The sequence below is a fragment of the Olea europaea genome, chromosome 12 (genome assembly GCF_002742605.1).
Source record: "Olea europaea var. sylvestris chromosome 12, O_europaea_v1, whole genome shotgun sequence".
Classification (NCBI taxonomy): Eukaryota; Viridiplantae; Streptophyta; class Magnoliopsida; order Lamiales; family Oleaceae; genus Olea; species Olea europaea.
In genome coordinates, this window is record NC_036248.1 from 18,130,908 (window position 1) to 18,148,932 (window position 18,025).

The window sequence follows — 18,025 nt, forward strand, 5'->3', positions numbered from 1 at the left end:
CGTACCCAACAGTAAGTTGATGCTCCATTCCTTCATCTTCACAAAACTTGTTGAATTTATTTGATATATATTCCCTGCCTCTGTCGCTTCTAATAGTTTTGATTTTGCAACCACTTTGCTTTTCGACATAGCTTTTGAACTTTTTGAAAATCTCAAATACTTGGGATTTTTCTTGCAAGAAATATACCCATGTCATTCTAGTATAGTCATCTATGAATAGAATGAAGTACCTGTTTTGGTTATGTGATGGAGTACGCATCGGGCCACATACATCCGTATGTATCAACTCTAAAGGCTTTTTGGCTCTCCGTGCTTTTCCAGATGGAAATGGTTGACGGTGATGTTTCCCACTTAAGCATCCTTCGCAAATTGCATCAATTTCTTTTATGACTGGTAAGTCTCTCATCATGCTCTTTTGCTTCAAAATCTTTAACCCATGGAAGTGGAAATGTCCAAATCTTTTATGCCACAACCATGACTCGTCTACTTGCACCGCCATTGCCGCATTGTCTGCGTATCTCCATTGGATTGGAAAGCATCTGTTCTCTCGCTTTTTGACGTTTGCAATTACCAGATGTTTATCTTTTTTATCATAAATTGTACAATATCTCCTTCAAAATGTATACTGTATCCTTTCTCCATCATCTGACCTACACTTAGTAGATTTTGATCTATAGTAGGGACTAAGAGAACTTCATTAATGTATCTCTTGCCCTTTTTTGTATCAACGGCAATAGTACCTTTACCTGTAGCCTCTATAAAATTTCCATTGCCAATTTTTATTTTTGTATTTATTTTATCGAGACTGCAGAAAATACTTTCATCCTTCGTTATGTGATTACTGCAGCCACTATCTAGATACCACATATCTAATTTCTTTTCAGAGACATTCTTCGTGGAGGCATAAAATAGATTTCCTTCTGTCTCCTTTTCTTCAGAGAAATTAGCTTGATGATTTTGTTTAAGGCGACAAAATTTCTCTTCATGTCCAAATTTTTTACAGTTACGACATTGTGGTTTACCTTTAAACCAACAATCTTTCTCCTGATGACCTTTTCTTTTACAAATACTGCATGAAGAATACTTGTCGTTTTTATCAACTTCTTTTCCTTGAATTTCTTTATTTTTTAAATTCTCTTTAAATTTTCTTCCACCTTCTTTAGATTTTTGAAACCGCATATTAAGTTTCGATTGAAAAGCGTTTTCTATCTCCATTTCATAGCGCCTTTCTAATCTTTTTTCGTGAGCTTCTAATGATCCCATTAATTCTGCAGCTGTTAATTCATCTATATCCTTGGATTCCTCAATAGCTGCAATAATTGGATCATATTTTTCTGTGCAAGTAATTAAAATTTTTCCAACAACCTTCTTTTCGGGAACATCATCACCATAAGACCTTAATTGATTTACTATTTCATCTATTCTTGAATAATAATCTTTTGCGATTTCTGACTCTTTCATTTTTAGATTTTCAAAATTCCTTCTTAAAGTTTGAAGGCGGCAAGTACGTACCTTGTTACTGCCGTAGAACTCCTCCTTCAACTTATCCCATGCTTCTTTCGCTGTTTTGGCTCCCATAATTCTTGGAAAATATGTATTCGTCAAGCTCATTTGTAAAGAAAGTAATGCTAGAGAATCTTTTTGTTGATTCTCCTTAAGTTCCTTCTTTTGTGCAGAAGTTAAAGTGGAAATGTCATCTGGGTTAGTATACCCATCGTTGACGACATCCCATAAATTTTGAGCACAAAAGTAGGTCTTCATTTTGATAGACCAAAAATCATAGTTATCCCCATTAAATGTTGGGATAGGAATTGATGAGCGGAAAGCGTCTGCCATCATTTATGCGTACGCCCAATATCAATCGAACGTGGCTCTGATACCACTGATAGTTTTTGTGTTGTTGTAGTGATGAGATAGGATGATTGAGGATGTTTTGTATGGAATAATTTTGAAGGAAAAAAGTAGTTGGCTTTTTATTGAAAGTTAATAGTTTGGAAGATTTTGGTAGAAAGTAATTTGGTAGACAAAGTGGGTAGGAGAAAGGAATTTTATTAGAATGATGATGGCTTACAATAGCTTGAGCTTTGTCTAACTTCTTTTTTTCTTACAAACAAATGAGGGATCATGCCCTATTTATAGACTCTTATCACATCTTCTAGAAAATTCTACAAGTGTCTACAACTTATACAAGATTTTTTTGGTGTCCAAGTTACTCTAGTGGAATCTAGATAATTCTAATTTTTTTTTTTTTATTATACTTGCTTACCAAGGAATTCTAGGATATTGTAGGCAAGTAATTATAGATTTTTCTAGAAATGAGCATCATTAAATTTATCAGAAATTAATAGAGAAATTGGAATTATCATTATTTCATTTTTATTAAAATAAAATTATTCATATATTTAATATTATTAAAATATTAATTAACACCTGATTTATGAAAAAAAAAAGTTTAAGATTTGATATTTGAAAAGTATAGTTAAAATGTGGGGATTTGCTTAATTTTCTCTTTTTCTAATTGAAATAGTGAACTGGCCCAATATTAATGGACTGATCCCAGTTGGTCAGTAAACAGCAAAGAGGATTTCGTTTTGGTCCTCAATAGATCCATCTATCTAAGGGGCTTGTAAGAGTTTGAACTAAGATTTTTTTTTTTTTTTTTTTTAAATAATTTTTAATCATATTCTATAAAAAATTATTTGTTGGGAGAAATTTTTTTTTTTTTTTCTTTTCTGGGAATCATTTCAATCACATTCTATAAAATAATATTTTTTACTTGAAAAAAAATACCTCTTAAAACAAACGCAAAATATGAACTAGAAAACTGGTTTTTTAAGAATCTGAAACTTATACACACTTCAAATATATACGTGATCAAATAAGTTAAGCATATTATTCATTCTAGAAATATATACATATTACTGTCATTAACAAGAGCATTATGAGGTCTATGTATAACATGTGACAACTACCAAATTCGTCCTTCTGATAAACTAACATAAAATATATAATTTTCTAAAACAACTCAGTCAAGTATAAGCAGTTATACTTTATTAGATAAAAAGTTTTCAAACTAAACAAGCTGCATAACGTTGGTAGAAGGAAAAGATGAAATGAGAACGACGAGCCAACAAATTAATTTTGCTAACTACTTTCACTCCAATTCCTGATAGCTTGCACTACTGCTTGTTTAACCACCCGGGCATCTATGCTCTCAGCTTGTCCTTCATTCTGCAACGAAAATTCTTCTTACACTTTCATTAGCTTAAAATACTAATTCTGAAGAAACTATTTGCTTGTCTGCAGGTATTATTAGATCACCAGAATTATTAGAATACATAGAAACAGCATAAAATTTCGAATTCGGGGTTAATTTCATACTAAATCAAGTGTTTTGACAATAAGTGACTCCAAATTATGAGGTTGATTCTTGATTGTGGCATATGGAGTAATTCAAATGCATAACAAATATTTGAGATTGATGTACAACTGTACAAGTTATAATGCTTTTAACGCAAGTTTCTGTAAGATTGTAAATAATTCATTACCTCACTAACGGCTTCGAGACGATAATTATTAGAACATGAAACCCTAGCATCGAGTACTTCAAGGCCTAGCCTCTCAAATGCTTCCAGTATGGAGACAAGCAAACCAGGGCAATTCTTTTCTGAATATACATTAATTAGGAAACCCTTTTCTAGGGTTTCCACTGTAACCTGCTGAAGTTTATTAAGACAAAAATTTAAGACCAGTTGATGACTAATTAAACAGAAAATTATCATCATATAAACAGCCTAAAGTCAAAGCTGCCTTGAAAAGTTTTATGCATAGAAAGGATTGGACGCTTTAATAGACGAAAAATATAGTTTCGCTTTCTTCCTTTATAATGTTTTGAGGCGGACTCCATCGTATAAAACGTGCCGAATGAGTTTTTAATTAATTATACCATTGGTAATGACGAGCTTTGTTCATCTGAATTTTGTAGAGTTGCAATATCTTGATTTAGTTTTTGTACTTTTTCCTTCAGCTCCTCTATATATCTTGTCGCATCCACGACTATTGACGTTGTAGTCACCTGCAAATTATGAAGTTACAGTAAAAAAATTAAGGGGAAAGAAAATGGGGTTCTGTAGTGTCTATAGCTATGATCATATCTAAAAATTTAGAATTATAATTGAAAGAGAAGTAGAACAACAAGAGGATTGGAAGACGGAAAATTAAAAATGTTCAATCACTTTATTTTCAAAATTCAATAATACGTAGAATTCAATAAATCTAGACACTTTAATGTGAAATGGATTGAAACTAGCAAAATGAAAAATCTCCTATCTTCAACGATAGAAAATAAATCATACATAAGAAAGACCCTCACAGTAAATCTTAATGTTTTTCCTAAAAGTGCTTACAGAAGTGGAATTAGTGGCAGAACGAAGTTGTTGATACAGAGCTGCTCTCTTTTGCTTCCTGGAATTCATGCTTCTCTCTCTCTCTCTCTCTCTCTCTCTCTCGCAAACACACACACACAAAAACTCTCAGAGAAACAGATAGAGCAGTACTTGGAGGCTTTTTATAAAGGAAGACGAGCCCAACGACGTATGATTTCTTTGTTTGTTTCCTGCATGAGTTATGTACTACACCACAAGCTTCACAGGAGATTATGCCTTGTTTGACCTCATTTTTCAAAATTTATTTTTTTATCAAACTCATTTTTAACCACAAATTTAATAGAACTTACAATTTTTATCAACTTTTCAACCACAAATTCCATCAACTTTTATTTAAAACCTACTAAAAATCTTGTTTTTAACAAAATCAAATATGACCCATATATTATTTTACTAATTTAAGGCTTTAAACCATATAGAAATTTGGCATTTGGTGAAGGGTATCTAGCAAGCATGTTTTTGAATTCCTAAAAATTTTCACAAAGTTCTTGAATAATCTTGAAATGTTATTGCCGTTTTCTTCTTTCTAATTAATAAATTACTAAAATTGTTGAACCATACCTATTATTAGTTTTCCTCTTTATAATTCATTACTTAAACACGAAAATAATAATCAAAAGTTTAAGTTCTTCTAAACAAGGTTGATCCACTCGAGAGCATCATAAGTTATCGTCCCAAGAACTAGTTGTGCAGAATATGTGTACAACTAGTTTAATTCGAATTGATATCCCACTAAGACAAAAACTTGATTTGATATGATGTTGGAACTTTTTGTATATATAAAACAATATAATATAATATAATATAATTTATATTTATTCATGGTGACACGCAGTCAAAATTTGTAAAATTCTGCGCACGTGAGTGCACACTCTTATCATGTTAACAATGAAATGGTAAATGCTCAAGGCGTTATTTAATTAAACGTGTGAAACGCAAACACTTCAAACAATTCTAAAGTTGTTTAGAAAATGATTAAAGCTGGGCCATTTATTAATCATTATACAAAGAAATTGAAGTTCGGACAAAAATAGATAGTATGACAAGCAAAATTTTATTATTATTTTTTAATTACTTACATCTGCTAACTATGAGAATGTTAATGCGATAGTAGAACATGCGGAACTGTACTATACTATTTTCTTGAAATTATATGAATTCCTTTAGTAATATTATCTAGAAATTAGGTAATATGCTATGTCCAAATACTGTAATGCAAAAAAAAAAAAAAATTGAATAGTCTGAGTTCAAATAAGGAACAAATTCATTGCACATAATCTGAGAAAAGGAATGAAAAATATTCCCTAACTATTTATATCAGACAATAATGTTATTATCAATGACAACTGTATTGCAATTTTAATAAATTAATATTAATGTTAAAATAATAAAAAATTTAGGGGATGCCTGCTCAAGTAATACACCTAAAAATTACAAGACAAGAAAGTGCCAATGCACAACTAAGATCAAGCGCATGAGCTGTTTAATAAATGAAAACTTCACATCAAAAAAATCTATATATTTAAATATAAGAAAATTATGTATTTCTTTGAGTCCAGAAACAATTATTGATATTCAATCATAAGCTCTTTCAAACTCTTCCCTCATCGGTGAATCGGTCAGACCAAAAATAACAACAAACTATGATTATTTGTAATAACTTTATATCGATTGAAATAATCTTGTATTGCAACTTCAATGATCAGCAATCGAAGTCGACTCCTTATATTAATTATCTTATCAGAGAATCAATGGTACATTTATTTATCAAAGTTAGTTTCCAACACGCTTCCTCATATATATAAAGGTGGGACCAAAAGTCTGACACGCCACTTGATTACAAGTTTCTTGCATATTGTGATATAATGTAAACTTTTTCATCTAAAATTTTAAATTATTAGAGAGTGGTCTTCAATAAAAGACATGATATTATTAAGATTTGGCATTTCATCTCAAAGGTCAACCTAATTAAGAGAATGATAAATCATGATGTACATAAAATATGTATAGGGGTGTCTACACCCCCCATGGGATGGGGCTCACCTCGCGCGAGTCCCACTCTATGTAAGAGGCGTGAACACTCCTATGGGGACACAACTCTTAAGAGAAATAGTCCAAAATTCTTATAAATTGGTCTACATTTTCATCTTTATTCAATGTTGAATTTTATTCATTAACATGGCCTATAAGATGATGGCTCGTTTGAGCAAATCAATCTTAAAATTTATGTACTCATTTTTTTTAATCTTAATTGAATCGAATTGTTGGTTTGATATTAATGAACTTTGATATCATATTAAATTTGGAGTTCAATCTTAAAATGTCAATATAATTAAGAGGAGTGACACAAACTCTTATAAATTTATCTATGTTTTCATCTTTATTCGATATGAGATTTTATTCTTAAGAGATTTGACATGACAAACGTGATGCCGTCACTGGCGGACCCACATGGGGTCATGTGGGGTCAAATGACCTCACAATTTTTTGAATTTTTTTTTTCCTTTCTTAAAATGTAATTTTTTTTTTATCAAATTAGTGAGCCAACCCAATTAATTTTCTTAGCCCAATGCACAAAAAGCCCAAACCCAAATCCTATTGTAGTAACATATAGTCTTACTTTCGTTAATGATACGTTCTTCAAAAAAAAATTCATTTTTGACCCCCACAGTTCAAACAGTTTGGACCCGCCCCTGGATGCCGTAATCTCTTAACTAAGTTGTTCCATGTAAAACATTTTCATTACTGTTTTATTTACTCAAAGTCACACCGATATTATTTTGTTTGAACTACAACTGCATTAGGTAAACTAATTTTTATCTGTCTCACCGTACTATTGAAAAAATTCACAACGAATCTATATAGGTGAAAAGTTTTGTTCATTTCTATTTTAATTGATAATAATTCATATTGTCACCTTTCCACAAAGACAAAGCAGAACGAACCCACCTACTCACATGTGTGCATTAATCATCACAACAATCCACCAAAAAACACATATCCTGCATGTCCTAAGCTTGTCTCTTGCCCTAATTCCATTTTGCACTTCATAGGGACTGTAGGTCATGAAAGCTTTGTAATTTTTCACCTCTTTTTTGCCAAAAGGTTTGATGAATTAAACTGATCAAAGGACTAATCTTTTTCAGTTGTTTAAATTGCTAATTTCGATTTACTAACGGTGTAATTTGTATGTCGATCGATCGATTAGTTGTTTCGTTAGTATATTTTTATTTCGTGTTGGAGATCAAGCTATTCGTCCCTTTCGGATTCTTTTGTATCTTCTTTTTCCTTATTAAATAATGTGTTAAGATTTTACATGAAAACCCTAAAGAAGCAAGAGTTATGTACTAAACTTGTAGTTATGACATTGTTATATAAATCTATATCATTGTGTGGTCCAATTTTATGAGTGTGTTATAGGAAAATAACTGATTGCTTACATTTTATGTGCCCCTTAAATGATGAAACAATACAGTGGATTGGATGTGATGGTTCAAAACTCAATCAAGTTTATTCTGTTTCAGATTAAAAAAGAGCTATCATAGTAATGTTGCACAATAAGTCCTCTTTCTTTTTCACTTGAGATGATTTGGTACATATACATATATTATTTTGAGTACGGGAAATTCACTGTAAGGAATTATTTCTCAATAATTTATATAAGATCTAGAAATGCCTATACATTTTTAGTCATAATATTTTATATGTAAACAATATCTTAAATGGTCAGTATATATTTTGTGTAGACATTCTGAAATTGGTGTAATGATACCTTGATTGAACAAATTGAAATGGGAAGAAATAGATTAAATATAAAATGACCCCAACTTGTAGTTGCTGAAAAGCTGGTGGATTTATATCTTCTAATAGATTTAGGGGGCGTTTGAGTCACATTATTTCAAAAAAAAATATTTTTAAATAGGGATTTGACATCATTTCAACCACACATTCTTCAATAAAATAATAATACACGCTGATCAAAAACTTTTCCTTATTTTTTAACCACACATTTTACATCAATACACTATTCAAGAATGCATTATTACCAAAATAATGTGGCTCAAACACCCCCTAAATAACAAACCGTCAGAGTATTAGAAAAAAAAAACACTATGTAGCTAACTTTAAATTCTTGAAATCAAAAATCAAAATGCTTAGTTTGTTCATGTACTTGGATCTAGCTACATGTTATATATACACCATTTTTTATGTACTCATTATAAAGGTTTCCTTATCCATCCCCCTGTATATTTACATGTGCATATAACATTTTTTCATCTGTCTATATGAGAATATTATGGTCCAAGAAATATACTTCTATAAAAGGGCTCTGATTATCTAATTGAGTTGCAAAAATTTTCAAATACATAAACTATTGTGTCCTTGTAGCTAATAAAATTGGACTTCTATCTTAAAAAGTCGATGTTATTTATAGGAGTAGTACAAACCTTTATATATTGGATTGTAATCCAATATTTAACCGATATGAAATTTACTTCTTAATATGTCCTATAAGATGATGGCTCATTTTAGTATATCGATCTTAAAACTCATCTACTCATTGGAGTCTTAAAGAGATTGAACCAATTGTTTGAACTCAATATAATCTAATATCATATTAAGTTTTGAAATTTCATCTTAACATGTCAACTTTATTAAGTTAAACAGTCAAAATCCTTATATATTGATCTACATCTTGGCATCCAACTAATCTGAAATTTATCTCTTAACATATCTAGCACAAGATGGTTACTCGCTTCCTCCACAAGATGGTTGCTTATTTGAACATATTAATCTGTGCTCTTTTGAATATTGATCGAATCGAATTATTTATTGAAGCTTAACAATGAATTCTAATATCGTACTAAGACTTGAAATTTCATATTAAAATATCAACATTGTTAACAAATCCTTATATATTGGTTTATATTGCGAGTATTTAATCGATGCGTGAACAACCCTTAGCAACGAATCATTAAAATTTGATTGCCCAAATTTCTAAAACATTTAAATTGTAGATGATTTAAGTCCCTTTATAAGCTCTAAATATGTCTGGATAACCTAATCCTTTATGTATTTAATTTTTTCTTTTATTTTATTTCACATAAACGTTTTTACCATATAGATACCATGGTCAAGGTTGTTAAGTAAGAGTAGAAGTTCAAAGTCTTAAATGTTGGTTATTGTTTCACAATGAAGCAATAAGATTTTTCCCTTAATATACTTCACAAGATAATAACTCGTTTGAGATAACCAAATTTATAAGTGATTTTCAAGTAATTTTTACTCATAAGTAATTTTTTTTCATACGCAAATTTCTTACTTACAAATGAAATTTTACTTAACTATATGCAATTTTAATTATGAATAATTTTTTGTTTATAAGTTTTTTACTTAAAAATGATTTTCACTTGTTTTGCTTATAAGCTATTTTTACTTAGTAGTATGTTATTTAGTTATAAGTAAATTCATGCATTTTTATTTATTTCAATTTTACTAATATTTTCATAATTCAGAAATGATGAATAAATAATACGTTCCAAACCGACTTTGGACAGCTTATTAATTTTGAAAGGTTGGTTAATGGAGGGACAAACACTTGACATTAATATAATCCAAGTATGAATTGCACCAAACACTAAATTATTCATTGTCTAATGGCCAAACATGCCGTAAGCTGTATGACCTAGACAAATGAAATTTTGACCAAAGAAGAAAACCAAAGGAAAGATAAAAGAACAAATGGAAGATAGCCACACTATTTTGATGTAAGATTTGACATCAAGTCACGGGCTAATATATCTACTTACAAATTTATCATATTCATAAATGCTTTAGAAAATAAGAAAATTTTGGTGCAAAATAATGTGGTAAATATTCCAATTCATGACGTGTCCTTCATTCACAAGTTGGATAGATAGCTAAGTTCCACATATGAAAGCTACCAAACTCAACAAATTCAATTATAATCCCGAAGAATTTTAAGAGATTTTTGGCTTAAATAACTTTTTTTCAATTGATGTTACTTCCACCCCTACAAAGTAGGAATGTGAAGAGATATGTCATTTTGACAACATTCTAGCTACAAACTTATGGTGTCTAGTCTTTTTCTTTTATGAGAATTATATTTTATATTCATTAAATATTTGGAATTTATTGTATTGAACAAGAAATATTTTCAAGAGCTAAAAATTTTAGTTTTCATAAATTTTATAAAAGATAAATCTTTTAAGAGTGAAAAGAAAAGAGAGAAGAATTTATTGTCAAAAGATATTTTCAGAATCCTCCTTCTTCATGAGGCCTTCATGCTAAAAGAATATCCAAGATCTTTAATTTTGGGGTACGAGGTTTATTCTTTCTAAGACAATTAGGTTATTCTAATTTTTGCCATGAGAGAGACCTTACAAAATACGTATGCCCACCACCATGGAGAGATATGTTGAGAGTTTGTCTCGATAAGAAATTATTTAAAATATTTTCTAGGGTATTTCGAATTAACAAACCATATATTCTTTTGTTACTGCTATACATCGTCACCTGAGAACATGGGATAATTCAAAGGCGTCCTGACGTGACCTCTAGTGCTTAGCAAGACACATCCTAGTGAAGGGACGAGCATTTCCCATATAAAACATCGGATTTTTAAGGAGTTGGACCTAGACTAGACTGATCAAGTTTTACATCTTACAGAAATTTTTGAAATTCTTCTTTCATAAATCCGATTTATTTATGACAAGCAAGAGTATTCATCTAGATACAAAGAATTTTTCTAAATATGCCCAAAAAAAATTAAAAAAATGGTGGCGCGATCTTCTAGAAAAAATAGTTTAGTTAATCAAAAAAGTATTAAACGTTGGAGGAAATAAGATTTAGTGAAGACAAGGATGCATAATTAGACAGAGACCAGAGATGTTCATTTGAAGTCATTTCAAATAATTAATTGGCATTTTCGATTGGTTCTCCAACATTTCAATGATGACGACCCTGACTCGATCCATATTGTGGACCCGCATACCGTATCCACCTTTATTGACCTGCTTTTTATGTTTGATCCATTTAAGAAAGCCCGTATCCACTTAATCATTTCCTTAAAATGTGACCCAACTAAAATCAAGGATATTTTAGTCAAGTACGAACCACTTAAAATCAGAATGTGATTCTTCCTTCTTTTTTTTTTTTTTGGGTGAATTATAAGATTCGATGTTAATAGTGTTAATAGATATGAAACTCATTAAATTCAAAATTCTATACAGTAATCATTATCATATGAAAAAAGTTTATGTTATGGACTCACTCTAAAAATCATGGAATGGCAACTCATTTTCTTCCACCAATAGAGTAGAGCTAAAATATTTCAACCAACACAGAGTTATCCATTTCTCCCTAAAAATTAGGAATGAACACGATTCTGTTTGATCTATTTGGGCAAATTTTCAAATCGAACCACTTAAAAAGATTTGATATCAAATCAAACTGAACAACTTCACTTTCTAAACAAAGTCAAATCAAATTACTTTTCTCGATTTGATTTAAAATCACCATTTAATAATTAAAAAATAATATAAATCGAATAAATTAAATTATTAATATTAATATAAAACCTCACGTTCAAACATCAAATGTTAGCATCATTACAAATATTACAAATCAAAATTTTACGACTCTTATTCTTATAGTGGAACAATATGATATAAACACTTTAGTTCTAACTTTTCATATGATACTAATTGCTGCAACATCTCAATCGTAACACATTATTTATTCTCAGCATAAAGATAAAAATATAGCAAATGTGTTCATTAATTATAATTAAAATGATATAAAGTAATTAATAAAAGATAATAAATAAAAAGACCTTCTACATATTTCTCTAAATCTTTCAATACCGCTACCTTATCCAAATATTGATGAATCAATATAATGTTCTTTGTTACCATGCAACCGATTCTTAATATATCTCAACTATTTTTACGTTCGGCGAACTTCTAAAAGAATCAAAAATCTTACCAATGGTAGAGAACGCACGCTCAGAATCAACTATAGATTTTTAAATAATTAACTCGTCTTTGGTGATAATTTTGCACTCATTTGTATTCAATTTTCACCAAAATAATATGTCGAAATGCTAATCGATCAAAACTTCATAACAATCACTTAAATAATCCATCAAATTGTTCTAGTAATTAACAGTAAAATCTACAAATTAAGTTAAAAAATAAATAATAAATTGAGTGACAGACCAGGAAATTGAGAAACAAATAAACAAAAATAATAAGAATGTTCAGTTAAAATTTTAAGGGAACACGACACATATGAGAACAAAACAACGCAACTATGACAAAATATAGCAAATAATTATCAAAAAATAAAACATTTGGGTGAACTGACAAGCCGAAATTTGACAAAATTATTAGAAGGAAAATAAAATACTGTAAGTTTGAATTAAAATCTAAAGGGTGGTTCATCACAATTTTTATTTGATAGATCACATTTAATTGCAGTTAAACTCCTCAAACTTTATTCATTGTAGCAATTATTATCTTAAGTTTTTTATTTCAAATTTTTAAATTCAACATCTATTAACTAGTATGTCTCATCATTGATGATGATTTATATCAAAATATTTTGTTTTCACGCCTTGAAATGGGGAAAATATATTTTTTCTCACTTTTTTCTTTAAATATGATAGAAAAATAAATTATTTTATGTCATTTCAAAGAACTTTTGAACATAAAACTGTTATAAATGTAAAATGTGTTAACTAATGAAAAATCCGACGATAAAAATGACGTGAAAATTGTTAGGGGTGTATGTACTATAATGAGCAAAGATTAAAAACCACAAGTACAATTAAAAGGTGGTGCAAGAAATAATAATTGTGATGTGAATATATTTACTCAAGTCTAAATTTCATTGTCTATTCAATCGACAATCTATAAATATGGTTCAAACCAATCGTTCTATACAGCCATTTGAAGGTTTTGCACTCATAATTGTTTATTAAGCTTAATTGGAGGTATCATGTTTAATCGAGTTAGGTCTAATATGGACAAGTTTTGGTAATTAGAATGTGTTTATTTTTAACTGAGTTGGATAAATTTAAATTAATTTAATTTCAAAATTTTTAAATGGTTTACAAAAATCGAAATATAAACCAAATCATTTCAAAGCATTTTAATTAAGTACAAAGTCAAAACTTTAACTGATCCATATTGACCTAAACCAACGATTTAAAAAAATGAATCTGATTTGAAGGCTACATTGAACTTGCTTTTCATTTTGGCTGACTTACGCAATTTGATGTACAACGTTTTTCTCCCCTCATTATGCAGTGGTGGTAATTGGCTCCGCCGTCGTGCACCAGCCAACCCTATCGTATTGTAGGCGAAGTTCTTCTTGTAGTCTCTACCTTAATCAACTTATCCGAATGAGTATAATTTTCTATTAAGAGGTTCGTTCACAAAAAGGCCAACGCAATCTCCATGGAAGTGAACGGATTTTAGAATGTGAGGGTGAATAAATAATAAAAATTAGGAGCCACGAATAAATCAATACTAGAAAAGGAAATAAACAAATTAAAGGTTGCAATTTTTTAGACAAAATCAAAGAATCAACAAATAAATCACCTGTAAAAAGATTACAAATTGATTGTTGCACACAAGACTTCAGAGAAAGATTGATGTATTTACATGAAATCCAAGAATTTTTTTCAGGGGAAAACAATCCCAAAGCATTAAAAATGGAATGAAACAAAGACACTAAAAAGTATAGAAATATACAGAAAGATTCATAGAAGGAAGTCCACTCAAAATTGGAGTGTTCAGCACTCACACCTTCCAAAATCCTGCAACAAGCACACAGCCAAAAGATTTACATTATATTCCCTTCAAAATTCACCTTCATAGTTTGGTGAATTTTAATTTCTCCATTAACTCTCTCCTGCCACGAATTCAAAGGCATTCCAAATCATTTTTCACCAAAAAAGGCGAAATGTGAAAAAACGCTTATTTCTTACAACTTGCTGTTACAACACTCGCAGTGGCGGTGGGGACTGTGAGAATGCTTTTAGGTGGAGCAGCGATGGGGCTGATGTGGGCAATGGTGGTGGCTTGAGGTGAGTTTGGGGGATTTGTAAGAGTGGTCTGGGAATGTCTGTGCCAGATGAAGATGAGCCAGTTTAAGTTTTGCTTCTTCTTTTTAATGTTTATGTGAACTAAAGTGAAAAATTGACATTTCAAGTCACGTTGATGGCAGTATTATTGACTGAAACTATTATCTGGGACAATGACTGCTAAAATCTACATAGGTTGATGGTAGAAATTTCAAGAAATAAAGGTTGAGGATGATCAGGGAATTTACCCTTTTCTAACCCACTTGATAAACAAAAATCCTTGTCAGTCCACTTCATCATCTGTTCCTGGAAAAACTCAATTAGATGGGGTCATGTTTCTTGACCAGTAATTGGTGAATTCTTTAATTTCTTTCGAATTATATAGTAACCAACTCCCCCCAACACAAGAAAAATAATGAATCCATCAACCACTCCTACCACAATTATGACCCATTTCTGCAATCCAGAATGCCTTCCATGGCCCTCATCTTCTCCTTTTGGTATCTTAACCATGAAAATTAGACCATTTCTTCTTTCAACTTGCTTGATTCCCCTGATAAATTTATACAGAAAGCATTCTCCTAAGTTTGTATATTGTGCTGCAACACAACTACAGTCATCCAAGCACAGATTTGCACATATTTCTTTGGTAACATTAGCCTCATTTGGATTGCCCTTGAGGACAGTGATAGCACCCCGTAACTCGAGCATCTCAGCTCGACTCCTCCCACATAGCCCCTCAATATTTCTTGCCCTGCAATCCGGTTGGAATCCATCACTTTCTACTACTCGAATGCATGAACACATGTTTGATGAAGTACATATACCATAGGGCTTACATGCCAAAGGAAGATCGCATGAAGTGTTGAGGGCTTCATAGGATTCTTCAAACTCTCCCTGTTCAGCAGAGTAATGATAGAGTCCCAAATTACCTGTGTTATTTCCAAGTGCTAAAAACCTCAGGGGTTCAGGTCCTTCTGACGTGATCTGATCAATTTTCTGGTGTTTTCCAGTGAATAATCCCAGCCCTTCAGAACTCAATTGGACAAATGTAATGTTTTTCTTAATGGAAGGCCTAAATTCCCAATAAGAATACTTCCAATTACCAAAATTCAAATACAGTGCAATCTTGTCATACTGAATTTCAAATGAATAAAATAAATTACTTGAGTTGATTGGGAAAGAAGTTAACCGTGTTGCGGAACTTAGACTCTGCCCCCACATCATAATATTAGTTGGAAAATTGAAACTTTGCCACTTAATCAAGTTGAGGGAATCAACTAGAACCAGGTTGCCAGTCCTGAGTAATTGTAGTCTCTGCAGTCGCATATTTTAATCTTATATCAGATATCAGTGACTAATTCTTGATATAGTATGTTTGGTACACGCTTTTGGATAACAAACATTAAGTTTTTTATTTTTGTTCTTTAATCCTATCAAATACAAGGGATAATCCATCTTCTTAAATATGCAGATAAGGTCTTATCTAGAATCAGACTTCAAATATTACCTCCACACCCTGTCCTGAAGTTCCACTTCGCCATCCGATTCTTTCGTTCTGGTCCTTCAATCTCAAGTCTCCATAATATGTTAGCTCAAGCACGCATTTCTCCGTTGTGTAGAATTTGGATAAATGGCCTGAAGTCCATACTCTTACATCTCCAAGAAAGATGTCAAGCGAACACCAGTACTTTTCATTGATAGCTTCCACACTGAGCGCTGTTCTAAAGTTGGGCGAAAGTTGTTCAGTTTCCATCAGATAAGCTCTACCCGATAAGCCCTCCGTATATGCAGAAGGAACGGCAAGAGTTAACTGGTAGCCAATGTGTACATCTGATATAGCATACCCCTCAGCTAAAATTTGAATGAGAAAGACAATAACATATATATTCATGTCAGTCTAAATTTCAGCAACTAATACTTACCTAGTATGATTCAGGCCTTTTAACAAAGGTTTGTTGTGGTTTTCAGGTGGTCTTCCAGGAAAAAGTTCTCGAGAGTGCTATGAGGATGCATTAATTAGTAGTGTCACCCCACTCCTGAAAAGGTGCCCCAACTTTCAAAACATGTGCATGATTTTTTGGAGTTGTAATGGTCTGTCACTGGGAACATGTTTAGTACAATAAATTAAAAATTATCATGTAACAGATTACATATAAATAAAGAGTTCCCTCTCTTATGGCTTAAAGATAAGATGGCTAATCATGATATCAATTCACTTATTATGAGAAATTATACAAGTACTAGAACTTTGATAAAAATATTTGGATAAATAAATATGTGTATCATTGAGTTGAGATCTACTGTCCAATTTGTTGTTCACCCAATAATTAACTGACACGTCATTTCAAATTAACATGTCCAAATTTTATCTGACTGCCACTTGTGCTTAAAATGGGTGTAAAATGACGTGTCAATGAATCATTGGTGGAATGCAAGTTGGACAGCCAATTTTGAATAGCGGATCTCGACTTGTCATCACAACCTCTTTAAATTTTTTGATAAAATAGATCTAAAGAGAGAATATATTATTCAGAAAGAAAGACAAGTGTGGGAAGTTGAGATTTAGGTGTGAATGTCAATAACATTTGAGTGCTAAGCACATAGTGGGGGACCCAATCCTCTAATTTAGGTTGGAGATCAAATGAGAGCACTGTGCTTCTTTTCTGGGTGGGGGGCAGGGGAGGGGCCTGAAGAGGATGATTAAATCCCTAAATTAATGCTAATGGATGCCACATGGACTTCTATGACGATTATATCGCGTATGAATGACGTCTAAAGCTCTTGATTAGCAGCAGTTAATATTGATTTGTTGAATCTTCGGCGCGCACACAATATATTTATCAATTTGCAATTTTCTCCTCGCTTTCGGAAAATTGAAAGGCAAAATAGAGGAATTATACTGATACATACAAATAGAAGAGAAAATTCTACAATCCAAAAAAAATAAATAGAATAGAAGCAAAATTTCAAAACTCCCAGCGCACAAGAGACAGCCGATGAAATGAATGCGTACCATTTGCTGCAGCGACAGAGTGATGATAGCATCGCGCATGGCGCAAATCTGAAGAGATGCCGATTAAGGTCTGTGCTGGACTGAAAATGAAAGTCGTCCACTGGGGGCAATGGGTTAAAGTCGGGCCTGTATTTCCATGGAAAATTTCTTTGGGGGCGACAATTATGATGCAATTCAATTTTCAGTTTCAAGTTTAAAAATGTAAATTTCAAGTATTAACTAATTAATTAAAAATTTTATTAATTAAATATAATAAGATCATAGTTATATAATTAATGATCACATTTACATAATTATAAGTCACGATTATTTACTAGTCACATATTATCAAATTGATCACAGATTATTTTGAGGTCATAAATTAAAATTTTTCTAGATCATAGATTATATCGAGATCAAATATCAAAAAATTTATAAGTCACAATTTATTTTATTCACCACCACCACCATTGC

The 18,025-nt window shown here is 31.3% G+C and overlaps 2 protein-coding genes across 11 annotated transcripts; both read right to left on the minus strand.

The window, feature by feature from the left end:
* Positions 1–3,029: 3,029 nt before the first annotated feature.
* On the minus strand, positions 3,030–4,526 carry LOC111405945 (transcription factor bHLH61-like). 4 transcript variants are annotated; one of them, XM_023035069.1, is made up of 4 exons: positions 4,407–4,526; positions 3,947–4,075; positions 3,549–3,716; positions 3,030–3,231 (listed from the first exon to the last, which is right to left on the minus strand). In XM_023035069.1, the coding sequence occupies exons 1-4, from the start codon at positions 4,473–4,475 to the stop codon at positions 3,145–3,147; spliced, it is 453 nt and encodes a 150-aa protein (XP_022890837.1). In that variant the 5' UTR covers positions 4,476–4,526; the 3' UTR covers positions 3,030–3,144. The 4 variants fall into 4 exon arrangements, with proteins under 4 accessions (XP_022890837.1, XP_022890838.1, XP_022890836.1 ...); XM_023035070.1 differs by having other exon boundaries at positions 3,030–3,245; positions 3,549–3,719; XM_023035068.1 differs by having other exon boundaries at positions 3,549–3,719; positions 4,407–4,525.
* A 9,521-nt stretch (positions 4,527–14,047) lies between these two features.
* LOC111405947 (PAN domain-containing protein At5g03700) lies at positions 14,048–17,743 on the minus strand. Of its 7 annotated transcripts, none has more exons than XM_023035079.1 (4): positions 17,573–17,743; positions 16,482–16,652; positions 16,067–16,389; positions 14,048–15,873 (listed from the first exon to the last, which is right to left on the minus strand). In XM_023035079.1, the coding sequence occupies exons 3-4, from the start codon at positions 16,310–16,312 to the stop codon at positions 14,887–14,889; spliced, it is 1,233 nt and encodes a 410-aa protein (XP_022890847.1). In that variant the 5' UTR covers positions 16,313–16,389; positions 16,482–16,652; positions 17,573–17,743; the 3' UTR covers positions 14,048–14,886. The 7 variants fall into 7 exon arrangements, with proteins under 7 accessions (XP_022890847.1, XP_022890845.1, XP_022890846.1 ...); XM_023035077.1 differs by having other exon boundaries at positions 16,482–16,658; positions 17,573–17,740; XM_023035078.1 differs by having other exon boundaries at positions 16,067–16,410; positions 16,482–16,658; positions 17,573–17,740.
* Between the last annotated feature and the right edge of the window lie 282 nt (positions 17,744–18,025).